General features: G+C 37.4%; 1 protein-coding gene across 1 annotated transcript in view; it reads right to left on the bottom strand.

Annotated features, from left to right (window-relative positions):
• Window positions 1–5,480: 5,480 nt before the first annotated feature.
• The window catches only part of LOC135220298 (chymotrypsinogen B-like), a 33,609-nt gene continuing 14,361 nt past the window's right edge, over window positions 5,481–24,728 (bottom strand). Inside the window, exons 6-11 of the mRNA XM_064257549.1 lie at window positions 23,641–23,815; window positions 14,848–14,960; window positions 14,223–14,378; window positions 12,831–12,973; window positions 8,947–9,067; window positions 5,481–5,843 (exon numbers count right to left, since the gene is read on the bottom strand). Coding sequence (XP_064113619.1) covers window positions 5,785–5,843; window positions 8,947–9,067; window positions 12,831–12,973; window positions 14,223–14,378; window positions 14,848–14,960; window positions 23,641–23,815 — 767 coding nt within the window. The 3' untranslated portion in view covers window positions 5,481–5,784. The remainder of the gene's footprint in view (window positions 5,844–8,946; window positions 9,068–12,830; window positions 12,974–14,222; window positions 14,379–14,847; window positions 14,961–23,640; window positions 23,816–24,728) is intronic.

The following is a 24,728-nucleotide window of genomic DNA, read 5'->3' as shown; positions in this document are numbered from 1 at the left end:
TGAAGTCTAGAAGTACATGGCGACCGCCCTCACTTCGATAGGCAGGGTGATAGATATCATCTTCGTCAGCATCACTTCCGGAGGTGGTTAGTGCCGTCATTGCACCTAATGTGGTGCACTGTAGGCATTAATTTAAGTTTTTTGCAGTGTTCCTTAGGCCCCTGCTGCAACTTCTTTCATTCCTTATTCTGTACATCCGTTCATATTCTTTTTTTCCGTCTTACTTTCCATGCTCTCTAACAACTGTTCCATAGCACAACTGCTTTGAGGTTTTCCTCCTGTTATACCCTTCAAACATTCTCTTACTGTTAATCTCCGTTTCAGCAATATCAGTTCTGCTCGATCTATGTATAGTAATTCTTTGTATACAATTTCAGTCTTATTTGATTCCCAAAACTTATTCAAGTGGCCATCGTTTTATTTACTTTTTGTAATCTTTCACTAAATTCTAAATCCATAGAACCTCTACAGAATATCATTGTTCCAAAATATTTGAAAGATTCGACCTTATTCATCCCTCCTCTGTTGAATGTTATTTCATCCCTTTGTGCGTACTTCTCCTTATTGCTACTATATTTCTTAGATTTTCTTTGAGTCTTATACTATATTTTTCCGTGATGTTTTGCTGATTTAAAACAGCATCATCTGCATATTCTATGCATTTCAACTCTGTCGATAGCCCAGTCTAAATCTTCTTTTCCATCACCAACCCCTTTTTATGTAAAATCAATGCGAAAGGCTAACAGCTGAGGTGGTATAACATTCCCTTGTAGCGCCCCACTATTAACCAAATTCATTTAACGACTTCCCATCAGAATTAACTACATCCGCTTAGGTCATAGATAATGTCAATTAGCTGTGCATATTGAACAGGCATGGCATAATATTGGTCTCTGTATTCTGTTGAATACCTTCTTATAGTCAATGAAAGGCAGCAGAAGAGGAATTTTAAATTCCATACACTACTGCACATTTTCCTTTGACATAAATATTTGATATGTGGAACCCCTGCTTCCCTGCCTTTTCTAAAAGCAACTAGTTCATCTCTAAGCTTTTTTGTGAATCTCTATCTCCAGTCTGAAGAGAATAAGCATAATGAATATTTTTAATCAAAGCGACATGAGTAAAATGCTTTTATATTTATCACAAAGTCGGTTCATCCTTCTTTGGTACCTTTCAGTTCCCAATGATTAAACTTTGTCTCCTCATAGTACATTTTGCAAAGCAGTCTACTTAGTATACTACAAAGTGTCTTTATAACCGATTCTACTTTTAGAAAAACTGAGAATTCATTCTCAAATACATTCAGGTCATCTTCAGTTTATAATATATCAGTCAGATTATTCTCCTTATATAACTTATTCATGACCTGACAAAAATATTCCTCCCAACTTTATTTTTCTTATCCCACTGATGTTATTGTCGTCCCTCCTTTTGATAGGAATTTTCCCTTTTCTTTTCACCTTTGTACCTTTCTTTGATAATTCTATGGGGTAAATAACAAACACCAATGCCAATCCCTGAATACATGGCTTTGCTAACACCATCAGTCTGTTTTCCAGTTCTCCAAGTGATCTCGCTTACTTCTTGATTTAACTTCATCATCTAGACTTGGATTCTTAGCACATTCTACTGTGTGTTCTTTATCCCCCAGAAATTTTGCCTTGTGCATCCTTTACTTTTGTCTGCATTTTGTTGTCCCAGGACTCATTCTTTATCCCAGGTTTCCATCTCGTTGCACCATATCCCAGTACTTCTTTTCTAATAGAATTAGACAAAGTAGTCCTCATTCATTGTCTACACCTCAGTTATGACTTTTAGAACTGTAAATCTATTTCGACATTCAACCGAAATACCTCTCGATATTCATCTTCAAGAAGCATTGCTCTACTGAGCCTAGATACAATCAACTTTTTTGTTGTGAACTTTGAATTCCAACTTATATTCTCAGTATCTTCATTTCTCCAACCAGCTTTCACATTCATATCATCGAGGACAATTTTTAGGGTTCTTTCTGGTGTTTCATCTATAACATTCTACAGTTCTCTATAAAATTCATCTTTTATTTTGGTGGAAAAAATATATGTAAGTATATGTGTATACAGTGCATATACATGTATGTGTATATATATTGTTCAGAATTTTAAGCCAGAACCAAGGAAAAGCAATTCCTCTTTATAAAAAACAAGTTCATTCATTCTATATGCTCAAGTTGCCCCTGTGAACTGGAAGCCTCCATTCTCTCTGAGCACCCTCTTAGCTCCCGTTGACTGCCTAGATTTACTCTCCACAGGTGTCCTAAATGAAGGAGGAGCCTATCCAGGCCGAGATTTTAAAAGGACGTGGCCACAGCAGCTCTTCCTCAGAACTTTCTCTAACCTTGCAGACTCGACTTCATCCCTTTTGCTCCCTTGCTTCCCCTGGGGGATTCCATAAGTGTTCTTATATCGCCCAGAGTGCACTGAAATATCAGCAGATGAGAAGACTACCAGACCAAGGATTTCCAGGTACTGTGAGATGTAATTTCTAGTGCAGTCAGTGAATCGTTTTTGCCTCTTGTCCATATTTCATTTCATTCTCCCAACGCACCTTTCCCCCCTTCTTTGTTCAGCTTCTCACTCCCCAATTTTGGTTGAATGCTGTGATTAATTCCCATTGTGATGCTAGTAATGATATTAAACATCCCCCTGGTTAATAGTATTCCTTTCTGTATAAGCTCCCAGTCATTTTATGCCCCCTTGAGTGAGATTCAATATGTAATGTTAAGAGCAAGTAGTGTGTAATGTTTCCCATGTGTCCCTTGCCTTATTATTGGTGCTAGAATGCAATCTCTTTGCAGACAAATAGCATGCCTGATTGTGGGAGAAAATTGGGAATCCTTTGGAATAACGCTTGCTTTGAATCAACCCATTTTGCGCAAATTCTGATCTTTGTGTCTGGTTCATTTCCCAGCCACACGTTTCTGGTGGACCTACACTCAACCACCTCATAAATTACTGGACCTACCAGTAACTTACATGTAAATATAGTTCATTTAAACAGAAGTCCAGAGTTTATGTGAATTCCTCCTGTTTCAGTAATATCGGCCCTCTGCCGCAGATTTTTGTTTGTGTTAACTCCCGTCCCTCCCAGCAAGGCCATTTTTAAGAGGAGAGAACGAGTAGTTCTTTACAATATATATATATATATATATGTGTGTGTGTGTGTGTGTGTGTGTATGTATGTATGTATGTATGTATACACACACACATATATGTGTGTGTATGTATAATGAAGGTATTATTATTTAAGATTTCACTTCTTAAGAATATACGTAAGTAGACAAATAGACAGATAATGATATTTGGTCTCCATGAACAATAAGTGATTTGATGACAGCTGTTTTGCAGGTGCAAAGTAAGTTTGTTTAATCAACATGTGGCTCAGCACGTTTGCGCTGGGTAGCGCATTCCCAGCACGATTTGGCGCGTTTTCAGCATCCATCAGCACTTGCCGGTTCGATCACCTTTGTTTGATGGGTCGTCGGGGACGCGTATCCAAGAATGGAGCTCTCCATCAAAGGGGATCGGAAGGGATGGGAGTTTTTGACCCGGAATGAGTTGGATTTTTAGTTGTGTTAAAGACAAATGTGGGTGTGCGTTAGACTTCTAAAACGCCACGTGCGAAGGCTCTAATAGGAAATCAGCCATTCCGTGGTGAGAACCCAGTTTGAAGAGTCATACTGGAACACATAGGGAATCAAAATTCCCTGCCGCCAAAAGTGAGCGCGAATTTAGAAAAATGACCAACCTTTAGGACTTTGCATTTTAGATCTGTTTCAATTGCCAGTGATTCATGCTTGTGTTTTTAGTATATATATACTTCATTGTGCGTGTATGTGTTATGAACTAGGCGAATTGTGGGCTAATAGAAACCTTCATCTGGCATATAGCCACTTGTGGGAATGAAACTTGGGCCGAAGTGACTGTGGTTATTTTTTACAGATCACGGACAACCGTATATTATGCCAACGGGATCTTGCAGGAAATGGTGATCTCCATCTATGCTTAGTCATTTTCCATTCTCTCTCTCTCTAGTCGAGTGGCCCCATGGAGCTGGCAGTAGTAGTGTAGGAAGCTTTTGCACTTTAAAATTGAACCTTCCCTCGGCAGCAACGAGAGGTCACCGGAGATTCTGTGTTTTTAATTTTGAGTGTGTGTGTGTGTGTATGCCTTGATGATGCATGTATTTGTTTCTTTTAGTGTTGCTTTGTTTCGTGTGTTTTATGTTTGTTCATTACCTGTTTTTATATAACCTTCTGAGTAGTGTTACTGTATTCTAATGATTGTTTGAGATTTAGTGATTTTGCAATTTTTTCTTTTTTTCTGTTTTTGTTGTCAGACCTGATGATGGAGACAATTGCTCAGAAACCGGTGTTCGTAAGTAAACAAAGGATGTTCTATGTAGTACCTACAAGCACTGATTTTACCATTTCTATCAACACTCCGCTTTCCACGGGATAAATCAGTTGAGTATATATATATATATATATCATATATCTATATATATATATATATTATATATATATATATATATTATAAAATATATTTAAAATTATATTATATATACATAATATATATATATATTGTATATATATATATATATATATATATATATATATATATATATATATATATATATATATAATATATATATATATATATATATATATATATAATGTTTGTAATTAGTAATTTACATGTTTGATAATCGGCATTCTAGGTCTGGTACCTAAGCAGAGGTATCTTCATGAAATTACGCTCAGGTTTTCATCAGTTTCTGATTAGGATTTCTTTCAAGGTTTTCAACATGAAATCTTGCCAAGAGCCGCGAGAGCAGGATAGATGGGGATTTTGCAGCTTTTGGGCTTTTCAGTGTTTCCGATTCCATAGGGAACTTGTACAGTAGAAGCAGAAGACATTTAGTGGGAGGGTGACCGCCGAATTGACATGAGTCAGCTGAAGGTTTCTAAATCAGTGTTTCAGAATGATTTCATGAATGATGAACACATTTCTTTTTCACCATCACCAACGGCTGTTTTTAAAGGTTCTCTAATCCTTTATAAAGTGAGATTTTTTCACGATGAAGTTTGATTCAGATGGGTAGCACGTCCAATGATAATATCTCAAAGGAACAAGAAGTCTGATCTTCCGCAGAAGAAAACAATCTTTTTCATCTATTTATTGCTGCTAATTTCACTCCATTTTCGCAAATCCAGAATTGATTATGAATGAATATGTAAAAAGGACAATGACAAAAGGTTGCTGGTCTAATAAATTATATTGACGTTCTTGCTTGTTTTCATAATTATGTTATGGCAAAGAAGAAAATGGTTATTATTTGGGTACAAGTTATATATATATATATATATATATATATATATATATATATATATATATATATATTATATATATATTAGGAAAATACAATGAACAGTTTATAATGTCACTTCCATATCTTCGTGCCAACAAAAGAATACAAATATTTCTGTTCAATTAACTATACGTTAATATAGATAGATCCAAATTTTTTTTATACTTAAAACTCGGCGTTGCTGTACTATTTTATGTTCTTCTTTCCCAAATACCAAAATGAGGCTCATCGCTGACAAAAGAACATTTCCAACAACAGAAGAATGTTTCCACAGAATCTCTGTTAACATATTAGGCAAGAAAGTGCGCCCTCTAGTTTGGAATTCCAAGGTCGCAGATAGTGTGGGATCTCGTTCTTCTGCATTTCTTCAGCCTAGCTCTGACTGCAGTAACCGTCATCGCCAACAATGCTGTCGATCCAGTACATGTAACCTGTAAAATAGCATTTCATGATGTACCAATCCAGAAGATGATTGAAAATGCCTCGCATGAAACTCCTGAAATTGTTTCTGTAAGAAATTCCTACGTCATTTTTTCTTAGTTTTGGGAAAATCTATGTTTTGGATTCTGACCCAGTTTGCTACAGGGTCGAGAAGTAGGGTTATTTACAAAACTTGGTACAACCATATCCATCATTCCTTGTGTTTTGTGTTGCTCCCTGCAACAGTACCTAATTCTTTAAAAGCTTTTAATTTTTATCAAGATGCCTTTGTTAGTACAAATAATATCCATTACATATCACTTATAAATATTACGTTCAGTATTATGGAGGATCTATTTCCAAGTTTCTGCGATAATGATGTGATTAAATACATGAAAATCTGATATTCAAATAAATTGAAACCAAGGGAGTTAGGACACACTCGAAATCATGACCAGAAAGTAGTGTGTCAGCTCAGAAGCAAGAAGCAAGGATCATGTCAGCTCAGGAGCAAGAAAGGAGTCTGTTACTTCAGGAGCAAGAAAAGAGCATTTCACCTCAGGAACACCAAAAGAAACGCGTCACCTCAGGAGCAAGAAAGGAACGTGTCACCTCAGGAGCAAGAAAGAAATGGTCAGGAGCAAGTAAGGAGTGTGTCAGCTAGGGATGCACCGAAACCAAATTTTTGGCTGATACTGATACCAATGCCAAATTTTAAAGCCAATACCGATACCGATACCCGTTACCTCCATATTACTGTTATATAGGAGAATATGTATTGCTACTAAAATTATTGTTCTCTGGTTATTGTATATTAAAAGTTCGAAAGTTGAAAGGTCATATAATAGGGTTATATAAACAATTCCAAAGGCATAGATTTCATTGAAAAAGAACATCAAGTATAACTATTTAGTATTTAGTCCCTCTATTACCTGGATACAGTTTAGCTTATATTATGGCTACCTTTAGAAGACTTTTTAATAAATTAGGTATGTAGTGCTTACTCGAATTCATGGGGTGACAAGCAATCTGAAATCACTAATATATACTTTTATTCTAAGTTTTAATTTATATACTGCTAGAAACAGTTAACAGACTCATTTGTTTAGATTATGAACGGTCCTGGTAATGGAGGGGTTAATCTTTTGCCTCATTACAATACAGAATATTGGTTCTATTAAGTAATCCTAAGAAAAATGAGATACCGGTACATAAATAAAAGTAACTTTAAGAAAGGACCTGAGTTTGTTTCTCAGTATAGATCAACAAAACATTCAACTCAAAAAAAACACAAATCCCTTTGGAAGTTCCAACTCATACTGGACTTGGACCATCTGAATTAAGCTAATATAATTTTATTAAAGATGATATTCAATGTAATTGTCCTAGAAATGGAAAGTGGCACAGAAAATTATTATTATGCCAGCCTAGAAGGATTTTAGATTCCTATACTAATGACAAAAGTATTGGCCAGAAATTCACCAATACTGATACCACAAAAACTAGCCAATACCGATACATGGGCGCATCCTTAGTGTCAGCTCAAAATCAAGAAAGGAGAGTGTCACCTTAGGAGCAAGAAAGTAGTGTGTCACCTCAGGAGTAAGAAATGAGTGTGTCACCTCAGAAGCAACAAAGGAGAGTTTCACCTCAATAGCAAGAGAGGAGCTTGTAACCTCAGGAGCAAGAAATGAGTGCGTCACCTCAGGAGCTAGAAAGAAATGTGTCACCTCATGAGCAAGAAAGGAAGGTGTCGCCTCACGAGCAAGAAAGGAAGGTGTCAGCTCAAGGGCAAGAAAGGAGTATATTACCTCAGGAACAAGAAGGGAGCATGTTACCTCAGGAGTAAGAAAAGAGAGTGTCTCAGGAGCAATAAAGGAGTGTCAGCTGAGGAGTAAGAAAGTAGCGTGTCAGCTCAGGAGCAAGAAAGGAGGGTGTCAGCTTAGGAGCATGAATGGAGCTTGTCCCCTCAGGAGAAAGAAGCATGCCAGCTCAGGGGTAGGAAAGGAACTTGTCACCTCAGTAGCAAGAAAGGGGTGTGTCGGCTCAGAATCAAGGAAGGAGCATGCCACCTCAGGAACAAGACTTGAGTGTTTCACCTTAGGTGCAAGAAAAGAGCTTGTCACCTCAGGAGCAAGAAAGGAATGTGTCACCTCAGGAGCAAGAAAGGAATGTGTCACCTCAGGAGAAAGAAAGAAACGTTTCACCTTAAGAGCAAGAAACAAACATGTCAGAAGCAAAGGCAAATAAGGAGCATGTCACCTCAGGAGCAAGAAAGAAATGCTTCACCTCAGGGGCAAGAAAGGAATGTGTCACTTCAGGAGTAAGATAGGGGCGTGTCACCTCAGGAGCAAAAAAGGAGCGGTCACCTCAGAAGCAAGAAAGAAACATGTCACCTCAGGAGCATGATAGAAGGGACTGCAAATAAGCATGACCAGAGAAGAAAGCATCTTGACAATTAAAAGAATGGATGGCACATCTGTGATATATTGAGAAAAATTGAATTATAATGATTGTCATGATCATCAATAATGGCAGTGGTGAGGCCTATTTGTTCCATTATTCCTTAGGACAACAAGATTATGGTTGAGCATTTTCTAGAAGAATGTAGAAAAGAAATAACACAAAAAAAGGAAAATGGAGCAAGTAGGAAGGAAAAGAGGAAAATTAGGACAAACTAAAGATTAGCAGTCAGAGATAAAAAAAACTGAAAAGAAAGGGATGTTAGTGAGTCGAGAAGGGAAAACGTAAGCTTAGTGAAGTATAGAAATGACAAGGAGAGGGGAATAAGTGTAAAGAGAGTGAAGAAGAAACGTCAGAAAGCAGGAAGCAAAAAGCACCGAGAACTTTAAGTCAGGAAAAATCAGGAAATGAAAATCAAGAAAAATCAGATAGAAAAGAAAAATTAAGGAAGAGGAAATGGTGATAGGTCAGTGAAGAAATGAGCAGTTAAAGGGAGAAAAAATTCTTGAGAGGGAAGGATACAAAGAAAGGATCACAAACGTAAAGGAGACAATGGAAGATGTAAAAGAAGTGATGAAGGAACAGCCTAGTCCTTGCCCAGTAAAACTGGATGAACTCCGGTGCAGCCTGACATATTACATCTGTACTTACGTGTTACACGAGCATATACACCATAATAATCTGGAGAGCCGCAGCCAATTCCAAAGGAAACGACCCCAACTTGCGTATAGACGTTGCTGTCTCCAACAGTCAGTGGTCCTCCAGAATCACCCTGAGTGATACAGAAATGACTAATATGAGCAGCTCCATCCTCTTGAGAATGAAGTGTCCACGATACCAGCACCACAAAGAAAGAGAACTTAATTTAACATGTGATGAATGTCTGTTAGCTTCAATTTACTTTCAGGACATTACAGTTTCATAGTTCTTTAGCTTGAGACTGTCATGTTATTATTATTATTCAGTAAAAGAAACGTATTCATATGGAACAAGCCAACAGGGTCCATAGACTTGGAATTCAAGCTTCCAAAGAATATGGTGTTCATTAGGGAGAAGTAAGAGGAAGTAAAGGGAAATACAGAAATGAGGAGGCACAAAACATAATCTTCCAACTCTTACCACTGCATGGAGAAAAACTGCCCCAAAAATATAATAATTTTTATAACATTTAAGCTTTCTCCTTGAATCCAAACACATGTCAGCATCAGACTATCTTAACTTATATCCTTCCCAAAACCAATCGCCCTGTACTGCTTCCCCTAGTCTGTGCTTATGGTAACATTAACACATCTATAGCTATGATTTTCTTTACTTAAATCACCCATCCCCAGATGATACCATCTGATCCAAAAATCACCTGTAAATGTTTGTTGCTATTTCCAAATCTATTTCTATCTTCAGCTACGGTACTCCTACCCATCAGTGAGTAGATTGTTTTCTCTACATCCTTTGTTGCTATTTTCACATCTATTTCTTTCTTCAGCTACGGTACTCCTACCCATCAGTCAGTAGATTGTTTTCTTTACATCCTTAATGCTAGGGTATTGTATCTTGGAGATGTCACTGTATAATTTAATAGATTGGCACAGTTCTGCCCACACTGATGTGAGGGGTTATGATGTTCTTATCCTTTCCTGATCACAAATCAGAGGGAACATTTCATTCAGCATTCAAAACCTGCCCTAGAATGTCATGACGGTACAATAATATTCATGGTCTTATTTTACCTCCAACACTGTTCTTATGGAATTCTGTATTTGCGTGGATCTTATGATTGTTGTCACAGTCCTGTTGCTGTGCATCCCATCCACATATTATCAGCATTTTGACAGGTTTTTTCCATAATCACTCATAGATTGACTTGAATTTTGAAATTTAGGCCGTGAAGCCAAGCACTGGGACACTTTTGACCATTCAGCCTTTAAGACAATGAAAAGAGGGAGTTAGAGTGGCTGGACTGCAAAATAAAGAGGCCTAGAATATAAAAGAGATGAAGTATAATGATCTAGGGTAAAACTGGGAGAAATCTCACATTTACATAAAGAGTCCTAATTGGAGAGGTTGTGCAGCAAGGCTGACGAGATAAAGCAGGAACGAAAGTAAAGTAAAAGGCTAAAAAGTGTATGCAGCTATGGGCAAAAGGGATGCTGCAAATGCCGTTTAATATCGCCTACTGCAAGTAAGGTGCATTGACTGCGCTAACCCCAAGTAGGGATCATCACTCCTGAATATCACGGCTTTGGTAGCTGGAAACCTGGTCAGACAGCATCTGATACCTGTGATGTCTTCACCTAGGTGATTATTGTTTGTGTTCTATTACACATGCTTCTGTTATATCTGCTAGAAATTTCTGTACTTCTATAATACGAAGTGTTCTTGTACAATGAGAATACCTGGCACCCAAATCTGTATGTATATCTAACTTTACTTTGCTTTTCTTCCTCGTGGACCTAAAGCTATCTCTCATAGTGTTGGTATCAGAAGTGGCATATGTTGTGGAAGTTTTCCAGCACATAGGGTCGTACACAATTCAGCCGTTAGATTATGGCAGCAGCCATTGTGTTGGTTTTTTTCTGCAGGGTCACCCTCTGCCAAGAGTAATGGCTTTTGAGGAAGTGGAAGGATGTTGACACGTTTTCTGAATATCGCATTGTGCCTCTGTTGACCTAAGTAGTGTCTTGTGCAACGGAGAGTGGTCAGTATTCAGCCGGAAAATGCTGCATACTTTGTATCTCACTTCACATGGCTTTCTTCCCTAAGGAATTCCAGTGCCTCACATCCTCTGACTTTATCCCTCTCAAAACCCAGTGCTATACCTATTGTTCTCTTCTCATAGGGTTCTTAGATCCTTAAAGATCAACAAGATATTTGGTTTACATAACACTCCTCAATTTCTTAATTAAGCACTTGGCGGATGAAGAGGTTCCCATTCTTTGCTTTCTGTTTCAACTAACTAGTAAATCTTGAGCTTACTTATTCTACCCAGTTCTTATACGTTGTTGAAATATTACAAGATGACTGTTATGACTAACATTTACTGACAATCTTCTTTCCTATCTCAGTGTGACTTAAGAGAATTTCTTATCATCACCCTTGATATCTCTGAGCCAACTGGCAGTGTCTGGCATAAAATCCTGTCAGTCAAACTTATTCCTAGCTCTTAATCTAACTACATTGCATCTATTGCTGAGACCAGTTTAACAGTGCAACATCTGCTTCTTTCATCTCCATTTATGCTCCTCAGTGTTATGTTTTCTCCCCATTTTTAGTCTCCTCCAGATCTTCTCAATGCCTTACCTGATGATGCATCACTTTGATGCATTCTCCTCCTTCTGCTGTTCACATTATTTCATATTGCTCTGTATTCTGTCAAATCTGATTTTATGAGCATGTCCACATGAGGATCTCATAATCTTTCCTATCTCAACCTTCATATCAAATTTTCCATTTTATTTATTAAATAAATTAACCCACTCGAGCCAGTCACCTCTTTCAACATCTGGCCAGGAAAATCACCTAAAATTTTCATTGGAGATACTACAGATTTACAGATTTCCAGCGGCTAAATCTGTTCAAAAATAAAGATATGTGTTCTTTGCTTCATCAGTTATCAACCTAACAGCAAAATTAGTTTGCGAAGCAGACTTGAAGCCCAAGTTCCCAAAAGGAAAAGCAACCCATCAAGGGAAAAGAAATGCAGAGGTAAAGTAAAGAATGCAGTACAGAAGAGAATTAACAATGCAAATAAAGTGAAATAGAAACAAACTAAGAAATAAAACTCACGTGAGCTTACCCAGCAAGAAACTTTTGCACCAAAATTGAACCTCCAAATATTTAGTTCGCACAGTTTTACATTTTATGAAATAAAATGACCTTTTCAAACCTCTAGCTTCGCCTAATGAACTTACTATTCACTTGGATTTACTGTAAATTCTAAGCTTTAAAGGTTGAACTCAAAATAAGACTCCAACTTTTGCATTACTGCAATGTAAATACACCATACAAACAAACTAAATTTTAATCTGACAAGAGACAGGCCTTTTCTCAGTCAGGTCATTGAAGCCTTAACTTCACAAAATATTACTTAACTTAAATAGTATTAATATGGCATTGTAAACCTTACAAAGTACTATCTGGCACAACTTTCTCTTTGGCATTTAAATTAATCCCTAAATTATTGAAAAGTATCATTTAACATGCGCAACACTACATGTTTCCTTTCCAATAGCATCTCACCTAGAACTTAAATTTGTGTCTTTCCCTCAAATATTTCACTAAGATTTGTAAACTAGTCTGTGACATAATAACTTCCTTTTTCACTCTAAAACCTACTTCAGACTTTAAACTACATTTGTACCGTTCAAATATGGATTCATAGACTGTGGCTCTTACTTTCCATAAGTCTTTCCTCCAGTATTTGAATTAGTTTTTTTTTTCCTCCTGATGCCCTGGTAAGTGTTTCCTCCTAGCGTGTCCATAGTAAAATATCATGACTCCTTTATTTTCTGTAATTGTACGTTAGAGGGTAACCTTACCTGGCAAGAATCTTTCCCTCCAGCGGCTATTCCAGCGCAGAGCATGTTAGATGTGAATTGAGTGCCATAGTCCCTGGTACAGGCAGCGTTGCTCGCTACAACAACTTCAACTTCATGAAGCTCGGGAGGGTATGAATTTGTATCTAGAAATTCAAGATATTAAAAACGTATTTAATTATGATTCCATCTCCCCACCACCATCACATTTGTAAGTTACTTTAAATCTTCATTTAAAAAGAAGCCTGTCAAGATTAAATGAAGTAGTTTCTACCAGCTATTAAGGTCTCTGAGACAGCTCAGTTGCACCTTATGATAGAGGGAAATGAAACTGGAGCCATGTTTATAAGTTTTACCATTTGCCGTTTATTTATTATCTATAAAAGAAGGTCCTCATTATAATTACACAAGACAGCATAAAAAAGTATCCAATGACTCATTTGAAAAGAAATGAGCTAATGAAAGGAGGAAAACTAACTTATACCGTTTTCTACTTTTTTCAAAGGAAAAAATTATCTTTTAGCTACTGTGTGTACATTTTGATACTGTGATGTAATTGGACTGTGAACATTAAATGTTAGCTTTTCCATTATTAAATATTAAGAAATTTAGCTTCATCGAGATACAGATGAAATTGGTAAATAAAAACCTAGGCAAGCTCCTGTGGTCCAGCGTGTCATGAATTCTTCAGCAGCTGTTTGTATGATATTTTCAAAAGCAGACCTTACATAACTGAGGGTAGTGAAGACTCTAAGTTGACGAAATGTACCTTTTCTTCATCGTGTCACTTGGGCTTCTGCATACACGCTTCAGGTACCAGTATCATACTGACTTTTTAACGGCAACTGATACACACACTTCTTCCCAGTTAGAATTGCTTCAGCCCATTTAAAGTGATGTCTTCATATCTGTTGCACTTACATTTTTTCGTCTCATTTTTCATTAGTAGAATTGAATCTAAGGTACGTCCTGCCGCACTTATTTCATCTCTCAGTCTTCATCTTCAATGCTCTAAGGAGGCTCTCTTTCCCTTGAAGGTACAATTTTCGTTGTTGTTTCGATGAGCTCAAGGGGAAGTTTTGACCTTTGTCATATTCCGTTTACTTTGAAGAAATCCATTATCCTTTGACTGTACGATCCAGTGTTTGTTTCCTCTTCTCTGCTGAGAAGCTGGGAAGTTCTCTTCGTGCTTCTGTGTTTGTTTTGAGATAAGAAAAAAAAGCAAAGTACCACTCCTATCATAAAAAAGTCAAACCCTTTTTCTCTGGAATAGAGCAATAGGTTACCCATCAAGTTGGCCTTTGCACTTAAAAGCAAATGCAAAGAATTTAGATTACGCAAGTCTCGATAAAATCATATAAGTCGTCTATAAATATAGTGATCATTTTTACTTACTGTATGCTAATTTTCCCCAGCCTGTAATTGTAGCTATCTGGCCCGCGTATGACTCTATGGATCCTAGGACTGGCAGACAAACAGGGGCCTGTCCAATTAAACTGAAGTCGAAATCTTGCGACACCCTTACCAAAGCAATGTCATTATCAACTGTAGCTGGAAAAGAAAAGTGGTGATTATATAAAAAAAGTAATGGAAAATGGTCAAAAACTCTAATGAATCTCGGCACATTTTCACCATGCTTAGCTTGAAAGCACTGGGAAAATTAACTTAGGAGGAGGAGGAGCCTGTGGCTGGAAAGAAGACTAAGTCTCAAAGATGGAGATGTTGTGGAAGTATGATGGGAAGGGGAAAGGAGCAGCGGGTCAGGGTATAGCATCAGATATGCAGCAGCTGGACCAAGACCAGTAAGGAAGCAAAGAAAAGCATGGTGTAATGGTATACATGGCGACCTGGATCAGAAGGGAATGCAGGAGGAAAGTGCACAAGAAATATGGCAGTGGAAGTCAAAAGAGGCAGTGATCCATCATCATATCATTTAATTGAACAGACTTCACTTTCATAAGGTTTAAAATATCTAGTAAAACACAGATTCAGTAAGAAAACTTTTTTTTTTTTTTTTTACCCGAGTTGTAGGAAGCATGATCGATGACATTTTCAATATCGATGCTGGTATAAGAAACAGGGTTGCTGTTCCACCTGTGGGCACCTGCGATGACCCGATGAAGGGACGAAGATCTACCCAGCAAAATGAGATAAGAAAAACATTTTAAAAGACAAGACATCTTGAGAAAACATGTCATCATCACAGATATCAGTCTGCGATGAAGAAAAATGGCAATGTTGATATTTTTATACTATTTTGGACAGGTTATTTAAATAGACTTAAGATTATGTATATGATGGTTGCAAGCCATTTGTATATATATATATATATATATATATATATATATATATATATATATATATATATATCTATATATGTATATGTATATATATATATCTATATATATATATATATATATATTCATATATATATAGTATTATATATATATTATACATATATTATGATATATATATATATATTATATATATATATATATATATATATATATATATATATATATATATATATATATATATATCTATATATATATATATATATATATTATATATTGTATATATATTAATATATATATATATATATAATATATATATATTAATATTATATATATATATAATATATAATATATATATATATATGTATATAATATATATTTATATATATATATATATATATATATATATATAATATATATCAATGAGGGACTCAGAAATAATGTTCATGGTTTGATCTCAACTGTAAAGATAAACTTCAGGTAAAATTCGCCCTTTTATTCTGACTTTTCTCACCACTATCCTTTCTGGTTAATCTCTTAATCTGTTTCCCTTGCACGAAAGACTGCCCAAGGCCTTGATTTCAGGTGACGTCCTTCAGAGATGCTAATCCCACCCAGGGCACGCAAAGTTAGCAGAGGAGGAAGGCCAATAGAGAAAGTGATTCCCGCTCTCAATAGCCGATCCTTGTGACTGGTGCCATCTTGAATACCTGGGCCAAGTGACCTCACGCCCTTGTGCAGAACCCCATAGAAAGTGCAGCCCCACCGCCATACAGTGCCATCTATGATGAGCAAAATCTTAATCTCCGGCATTATGAAAGGGTACCACATGGACAACACACTCTCAGTAGATGTTGGTAAGCTATCCAGGACACTTGAGTCCTCCTTTGCTCTCACAAGCTGCCCTTTGCTGTTCTAACCCCCAACGTTGCTGTCCCGAGCCCCATTTACTTTTGTAGAGAATCCCTGTGGCACTACAATCCATCATCGGTGCGCCTGAAGACAAAGAATCCATCTTCCAATGAAGGTAATGTGCCCGAGTCAAGGTTCTTATGTCACTCACGTCCTTGTTATTCTTTTACCTCTTTATTTTCCTTTTCATAGTGTGATTTACCACAGTGAGACCTGCATCTTGTTTATTTCAAAGTAAGTGTAACATGATTGCCTTATCCAGTGTTGGGGAAAATAAGCTTGTCACAACCAAAAGTATCAACCATATAAAATTTATACTTCCTACCTTTCAGTTGAGAGTCACAAGACCTCACCGCTCCAAAATATACATGCAGTAGCAAGATATATTCCTGGAGGTTATGACATCCTCCTGGGACAGGATTTCAAGTCCCCTCCTAATGAGCACCCTGGACAGAGCCAATGCTCCATCTGTCTTAAACAGTGAACAGTTAACAAGCTTAACTTCAGTGCCAGGCCCTACACTGATGCCAGTGCCAAGGCACACCCTAAATCTCCCCACCAGAGATCCCCGTCCAAATCACCTTTCACCTCCCAGTTTGGCACTGCTACCAGTCCCAGTAAGAGAGAGCACCCAAGTTTCATTAGGAACCCTTCCAGATTCTCATGACTGAAGTTGAAGCTCGTCCAAAGGTATGGCCTCACAACCCGTACCTGAGTTGGTCACCTTAAATTGCTAGCTGCTCATGCCCACAATGACTTCCTCTTCTTCCCAGTCCTCAGCAGACAAGCCCTTGAGTAAGGATTCTGCCACATCTCAACTGGCTGATGAAGTTATTTCATGCCTTATTAAGACGCCTTTCTTTGATCCACGGTCTACCTATGCAGGGGGCCAATTGCCAAATCTCTGGTCCTATGAGTTGTTTGACTTTCATTTAATGCCATCAACACAGGTATGGTAAATCTTGAATTGTATGCCCCAGAGCCATAGCTCTCTTACCACATGAGTGCCACATTTGCACAATGCCATATTCCTAGATATTGCAGATGTACCTATCAGAGGAGTCACATCCTCTGACTGACTTAACTACATCCACCAGCATCTACAAGTGTACTTTGATATCCTTTGGGCTAAAGAACGAATATGGCCATTACAGAGGCTACTGAATAAAATCCTTTGCAAACTGATTGTAAATTTTCCTTTGCGGGTATTACTTACTCTCACAGCTGTCATTTATTTTTCATTTTTTATTTATATCCAGTTGAATAATCCCGAGTCCCTGACTCTATCATCTGTCCTTGTAATTTATGAGCTCTTGACTCCATGTAATGTAATCCTACCCATGGTTACTTAACATGTACTTAAAACAGTGCCCCAGGCACTTGTATTTATGGTACCTCATTAGGCACAGAGCTGTCGCTTCCAAGTATCATGGTATTTAATTTCAACTGTAAATGTAAACTGTAGGTAAAATTTGCCCCTATCCTGACTTCTCATACCACTGTCCCTTCTGGATAATCTCTTAATTTGTTTCCCTCGTCCAAGTGACTGCCCAAGGCCTTGATTTCAGGCGACGTTCTTCAGAGATGCTAATCCCACAGAGGGCAGGCAAAGCTGGCAGAGGTGATTCGTGTGCTCAGTAGCTGACCCAGATGACCAACACCATCTTGAACACTTGGGCCAGATGACCTCACACCCACCTGCACAACCTCATAGAAAAAGTGGCCCCACCACCATACAACGCCCTCTACAATGAGCAAAATTGTAGCTAATCCCTGATGTTATAAAAGAGCATTTATTAGATGACCCACTCTCAGAAGATGTTGTTAACCTATTCAGGACACTTGAGTCCTTTGCTCTCTCGAGCTGTCCCTTGATGTCCCACCACATGGCTGTCCAAAGCCCCAGTTACTTTAGTAGTGAATCCCTTTAACACTACCTCCATTGCTGGCACCCGTAAAGATGAAGAATCAGTCTCCCGACAAGGGTAATGTGCCCAAGACAAGGTTTGTGTGTTACTCATATCCTTGTTATTCTTTTACATCTTTATTTTTCTTTTCATAATGCAATTTACAACAGTGAGGCCTGTATCTTGTTAATTTCAAAGTAAGTGTAATGTAACTGCCTTATCCAGTATTGTTGAAATTGAGTTGCCTGGCACCTTATGTGCAATCCCTCGATTCCTTAATGCATTCTCTCTTGCAGCAGAGTAACCGAAGAATCTTGATTACAGATAGGTGTTTGCCTGCCGTGGATCTGTTTATCATCTTGTGTGCACAGTGGCATATCCACCGTTCTCTGCCCTGCTGTGCCCTTTAAAGGGGCCCCCTTTGGGATTCTGCTGAGCAATTATCAAGTAGTTTGTAAATCTTGTTATACAGCAGGATTCTGTTTACTTGTCTTTATCTACACTTTCATTCCTCTGATATGTGCGTTTCTAATGTAATTATAATTAATTGAGTGAAACTTAAGTGTTTACTTAATAACTTTCCTCTCAGCTGAAATCTTTGCATTTACATGAACTCATTTAATAAAATCAGATTTCACCATTCCCAAGGTAAGTTACTGTACCCTTAAGCATAAACTCTATCAATATATCCAATCATTAAGCTATAAATGTCGTTTAGTATTCAATTTACACTCCTTTGGGAATATTCCTAATGGGGAATTACCACAGAAAGGGAAGCATAAGTGATAAAGGGAACGGTACCAGTGCCTCAAACACTTGGCCCAGTACCTCCCAATGACTCCAGTCGATAACCTGACCGCTCAGTCAAGAGAGGTATGAGTTAATGCCGAATCTACCATACTTGTTTACCCACTGAGAGCGTGGAAATTGTACATAGCATCGACATTAACCCACCTCCACCATGATAGCTAATTTGTACGTTTGGAACATGTAGCTCTTTTTATGAATTTTTTATCACATTGTTTTATCATATAACCATTAGGCTACAAATGCCGTTTAATATCCAATTCACGCTACTTCGCGAATATCCCAACAGGGAATTATCACTGAATGGGAATTGTAAGAGATAAATGGATTGGTGCCAAAGTGTCATGAAAACTCGACAAAGTACCTTCTAACAACTCCAGTCGGCAGTCTAACCACTTGACCAGCAAGAGAGGTCTAAGTTAACGCCAAATCTGCCATACTTGTTATGGAGGAGTGATAATGGTAGTTTATATTTGACAGCGTCTCTGAGGGTTGCATGAGAGAGAGAGAGAGAGAGAGATTAGTGGAGGAATAATTGGGAGTGGTTTAATGGCGGTCGTAAGTGTGTGTGTGTTGTGGCACTTGTTGTGTATATCAGTGGCGAGCGTCAGTTACGAGCATCGGGAGAAGTGAGAGTCTGGGAGCAGAGCCGGTGCTGTTCAGTCAGAGGTTTTGGTAGCAGTATTATTGATGGTCAGTTATTTTGTGGTTTTTGAAGCTGTTGTTTGAATTGTTGTTGGTATTGTATGTTCGAAGGTTGTTGTGCCGGTGTTGTTGAGTTTGTTGTGCTTGAAAGTTCTGTTGGGTTGTAGATGAGTTGTTGAGTGTTAATGTTGTGGTTCCTTGATGTTGTAGGCAGTGTGTTGACTTGTGGGTTATTGTTTTTTGGTATGGATTTGTGCAGTGGTCTTTTGTTGTATGGTTATTGAATTGTTGTGTGGTTGTTGTCCTTGTTTGGTTGTTTGTGTTACGATGGCTAGTCTAGCCTAGCCTAGCTATATATCCAGCGGACAGTGGCGCAGCTCCTCACCCTGAGTCTGAGGTGAGTACATGTTTTTGTGTTGTAAGTTTTTTGTTTTTTAGCTTGTGTACACCCGCCACATTGTTACCTATCGAGAGCTTGGAAATTGTACTTAGCTTCGGGATTAACCCACCTCCACTATAATAGCTAAATGGTACGTTTGGAACACCTAGCACTTTTTATGAATTTTTTATCACATCACCTTGTTTTATATATAATCATTAAGCTACATATGTTGTTTAATATCAAATTCACGGAATATTGCCAAACAAGAATTATCACCGACTCAGTGCCATCCAACGATACCAGTCGATGGTCTAACGACTTGACCATCAAGAGAGGCTTAAGTTAACGCCAAATCTGCCGCATTTGTTTACCTACCGAGAGTGGGGAAATTGTACTTGGCATTGCCGTTCACCAGCCTCCACCATGATAGCCAATTGGTACGTTTGCAGCTTGTAGCTCTTTTTATGAATTTTTTATCACATCACTGTTATTTATATACAATTAGTAAGCTACAAATGTCATTTTATATCCAGTTCACGGTACTTCGGGGATATCCCCAATAGGGAATTATTCCCGAAAGGGAATTGTAAGTGGGAAATGGTCAGTACCAAATTGTCTCTAACACTAGACATCACCTTCTAACGACTCCAGTCGAGGATCTAACCACTTAACCATCAAGAGAGGTCTAAGTAAATGCTGAATCTGCAGCGCTTGTTTACTTGTCGAGAGCAGGCAAGTTGTAGCTACTACTTAGTGTCGGCGTTAGCCCACCTCCACCATGCTATGTAGCTTATTGGTGTGTTTAAACATGCGTCTCTTTCTGTTAATTTTTTGTCACATCACCATGATTTATATACAACCATTAAGATACTAATGTCGTTTAATATCCAATTTTCACGCTACTAAAGAATATCGAGGAAGAGGCAAGGTGTGGGATATATATATATATATATATATATATATATATATATATATATATATATATATATATACTATATATCATATCTATATATAATAATATATATATATATATATATATATATATATATATATATATATATATATATATATATACACAAGTCATATCGCATTACCGTGATTCATATACATATATCGAGCTACAAATGTCCTTTAATATCTAATTCGCTCTACCTCAGAATTAATATATTTTCATATACGTTTAACAGAAGGGGAATTTTTTGTGGCGATAAGAGATTTGCCGGCTGACGGGCACGAACCATCAATACCTTCAAATCCAGGACGACAGTGAATCCTTAGCCCACCCTGCCACCGCAAGAGGATATAAGTTTATGTTGTCTCCCACCTCAAATACCTGTCGCTCTCAGGTATTCGTAGTTTTGGAGACTGCATCAAACCCCCTCGTCCTCGGTAGTGTTGTAGTGCTTTTGTCCGCACATAGCCATTATATGTCATATCACATTACCATGATTCATATACATATATAGAGCTACAAATATCCTTTAATATCTAATTCGCTCTACCTTGGTATTAATATATTTTCATATATATTTAACTGAAGGGGAATTTTTTTGGCGATAAGAGATTTGCCAGCTGACAGGCGCGAACCATCAACACCTTCAAATCCAGGACAACAGTAAAGCCTTAACCCACCCCGCCACCACAAAAGGATATAAGTTTATGCCTCCTCCCACCTCAAATACCTGTTGCTCTCAGGTATTCGTAGTTTTGGAGACTGGGTTAAGGCTTCACTGTCGTCCTGGATTTAAAGGTGTTGATGGTTCACGCCCGTCAGCCGGCAAATCTCTTATCGCCAAAAAAATTCCCCTTCGGTTAAACATATATGATAATATATTAATTCCGAGGTAGAGCGAACTAAATATTAAAGGACATTTGTAGCTCGATATATGTATAAGAATCACGGTAATGTGATATGACTTATATAATGGATACATGTGGACAAAAGCACTACAACGCTACCAAGGACGAGGGGGTTTGATGCAGTCTCCAAAACTAAGAATACCTGAGAGCGACAGGTATTTGAGGTGGGAGGCGGCATAAACTTATATCCTCTTGCAGTGGTGGGGTGGGTTAAGGCTTCACTGTCGTCCTGGATTTGAAGGCGTTGATGGTTCGCACCCGTCAGCCGGCAAATATCTTATCGCCAAAAAAATTCCCCTTCGGTTAAACATATATGAAAATATATTAATAATTCCGAGGTAGAGCGAATTAGATATTAAAGGACATTTGTAGCTTGATATATATATATATATATATATATATATATCTATATATATATATATATATATATATATATATATATATATATCTGTGTGTGTATGTATATATGATGTATGTATGTATGTATGTATGTATGTATGGCAGCGTGTCTAGACTGTGAAGAGCGTAGCTTGGGCGAAGGCGGCAAATCGTGCAAAGAACGAAGCAAACAGCGCATACAAAACATAAGACTCTATAATCAGACGTCGACAGTCGATTAGATTTTGTAAGTATCATTATTATCAGTCTATCGGGGGAAATGTATGAAATTATCATTTTGTTTTGTATAGTTTACCCAAGCGTCGTATCCACTAACCTTCAAGAAATATTAGTTATATTCTCATAGTATCAGTTAGTTTCATCTATATGCTTAGATCTCAGAAATATTTATTCATTAAGAGATAGTATATCAAATTGCAAATGCGACTTTTTTTTAGAGGCTTAGCGTCGTTATCGGGTGATTTAAGAACGTATACAACTTTTTTTTTAGGGGCTTCGCGTCGTTATCTGGTTATTTAAGAATGTGTACGGGAATCAAAGAGGAACTGGAACAACTATATATATATATAATATATATATATATATATATATATATATATATATGTATGTATATATTATATAATAATATATATATATATATATATATATATATGTGTGTGTGTGTGTGTGTGTATGTGTGTACGTATATATATATATTATAATGATATATATATATATATATATATATATATATATATATATATACAGGGGCGGTCATTTACGGGGGCAGGGAGCACTTGCCCCCTCAAAACACTGATGGCCTCCCAATACTTGGTTTGCCCTCTAACCTTTGAAATTATAATAATAATAATAATAATAAAATTCACTCCAAGAGGAATCTTATATGGCTTCGAAAAGCGCACAAATTTCACAAAAACTTCCCCAACCCCCCAACTGATAGGGCTCTCCTCGCTCGCCACCCCACCCATACCATAAATTCTAAACCTTTGGTCCCCTAAGAAAAATCTGAAATGCCGCCACCGTATACTATATATAAACAGAAACAGACCCAGTGATATTTTTTTGAGCCGTGTTATCTCACGGAACGATAGACCTTGCTTCACTATATCAGTGATGGAAAGGAACCTTGGAAAAAAATGGCACATGGGATACTAGGAATAGAGTCGTTTAAATGAGGGATCCCGACTATATGAATAATAGACATGGCCCCTCCAGTTAACATAATACAAATATAAAAAGAAACTTTAATATTTAGCCAGCAAAAGTATTATTATTATTATTATTATTATTATTATTATTATTATTATTATTATTATTATATTATTATTATTATTATTATTATTTCAGAGACAGATAGAAAGTGTGATGTAATACCAAAGAGCGCCAGTTGCCCTCTGATGAAAAGGTAAAAATATAGAGAAAAGAAAACCATCAAGAAAAGGAATCAAAGACAGCAAGGATAAGTAACAAAGCAAAAGAAAAAAAATAGAAAATAAATAAATGCGTAAATAAAACAAATTTTAAAACCACCATCAACAGTGTGACAAAGAACCAAAAGAGAAAGTGCCATTGAAAACTGTCAGAAACTCTCGTAAACTTCTACTCACATTTCACAATGAGCAGCAGACAAGACCCATCTCCTGTTGATGATTGAGCCGCCACAGAAGAAATCTTGGGGATCGTTGCCTGTCTTCGCTGCTATGGCCACCTGCCACGGGTACTCGTTAACCTCCGTCGCGGCTCCGCCAACGATTCTCGTAGATCGGTTAGGGACTCCGCAAGCTGTTCCGTTCAAGAGATTGATGCGGTTGATGATAATCTTGTTTCACCTTGTTGGCTGCTGCACACACACACACACACTCACTCACACACTTAGACATAATCTCATGCCTGTAATTTGTTTTAAGGTATCTCTCCAACACGCAGTCCACTGTCACCTTATGAAACTTTCTTTAACAGTTAGTATATAAGAAAAACTTTTGTCGTTACGTCAGAAATTCCAAGCAACTTGTGTAGATACAAGTGGGGTGGAATCAGGTCTGAGTAAAACTTATAAAGAGGGGTCAGTACATTAACAAGGCTGGAAGATACAGTAAGTGTAAATCATCTTGTAGCAGTTAGCCTTGCTTAACAAAGACGCTGAATAGCTCTGAAATATACAGTAACTTGAGTCTCCCCAGACTGAGGAAAATCCTGTACATTACGAGTCTCGCAATAGCAAGAGATATTCAAGCTATTTTCAAAATAATAACAATAATAAACCAAATTGTGATCTGAATCACTTGGTTAAAACCAACTGGACATCAAGTGTTTAAGAAACCCAAAGTATTTTGCTGATCTCCTCAAATAAAGACGTTTTGAATTAAAACCCAGTATATATTTATTAAACAGCTACATATTTCAGCTTATTGGGAAAGTTCATTTCCCTCACAGAAATTGTGTGGAAGAGTGGAATGACTTCATGGAAATGAACATTATTGAGCAGTTGACTTCTGTCATGTTGAAAACTTTGTTTACCCATGGAAGGGTGTCGCTTCGGGATCAAATTTGACTCTACAATCTTGGTGCAAATATTGGAGCTATGAACACTAGTCAACTGAGTGTCTGGAAAATGATCACTTATCAACCGAGTGCCTGGTAAATGAACTTCTGAACATATTTACAAGTCCTTCATTTTTTGCAGTGAATGGATAGT

The sequence above is a fragment of the Macrobrachium nipponense genome, chromosome 1, assembly GCF_015104395.2.
Source record: "Macrobrachium nipponense isolate FS-2020 chromosome 1, ASM1510439v2, whole genome shotgun sequence".
NCBI lineage: Eukaryota > Metazoa > Arthropoda > Malacostraca > Decapoda > Palaemonidae > Macrobrachium > Macrobrachium nipponense.
This window is presented reverse-complemented; position numbering and strand designations above follow the sequence as displayed.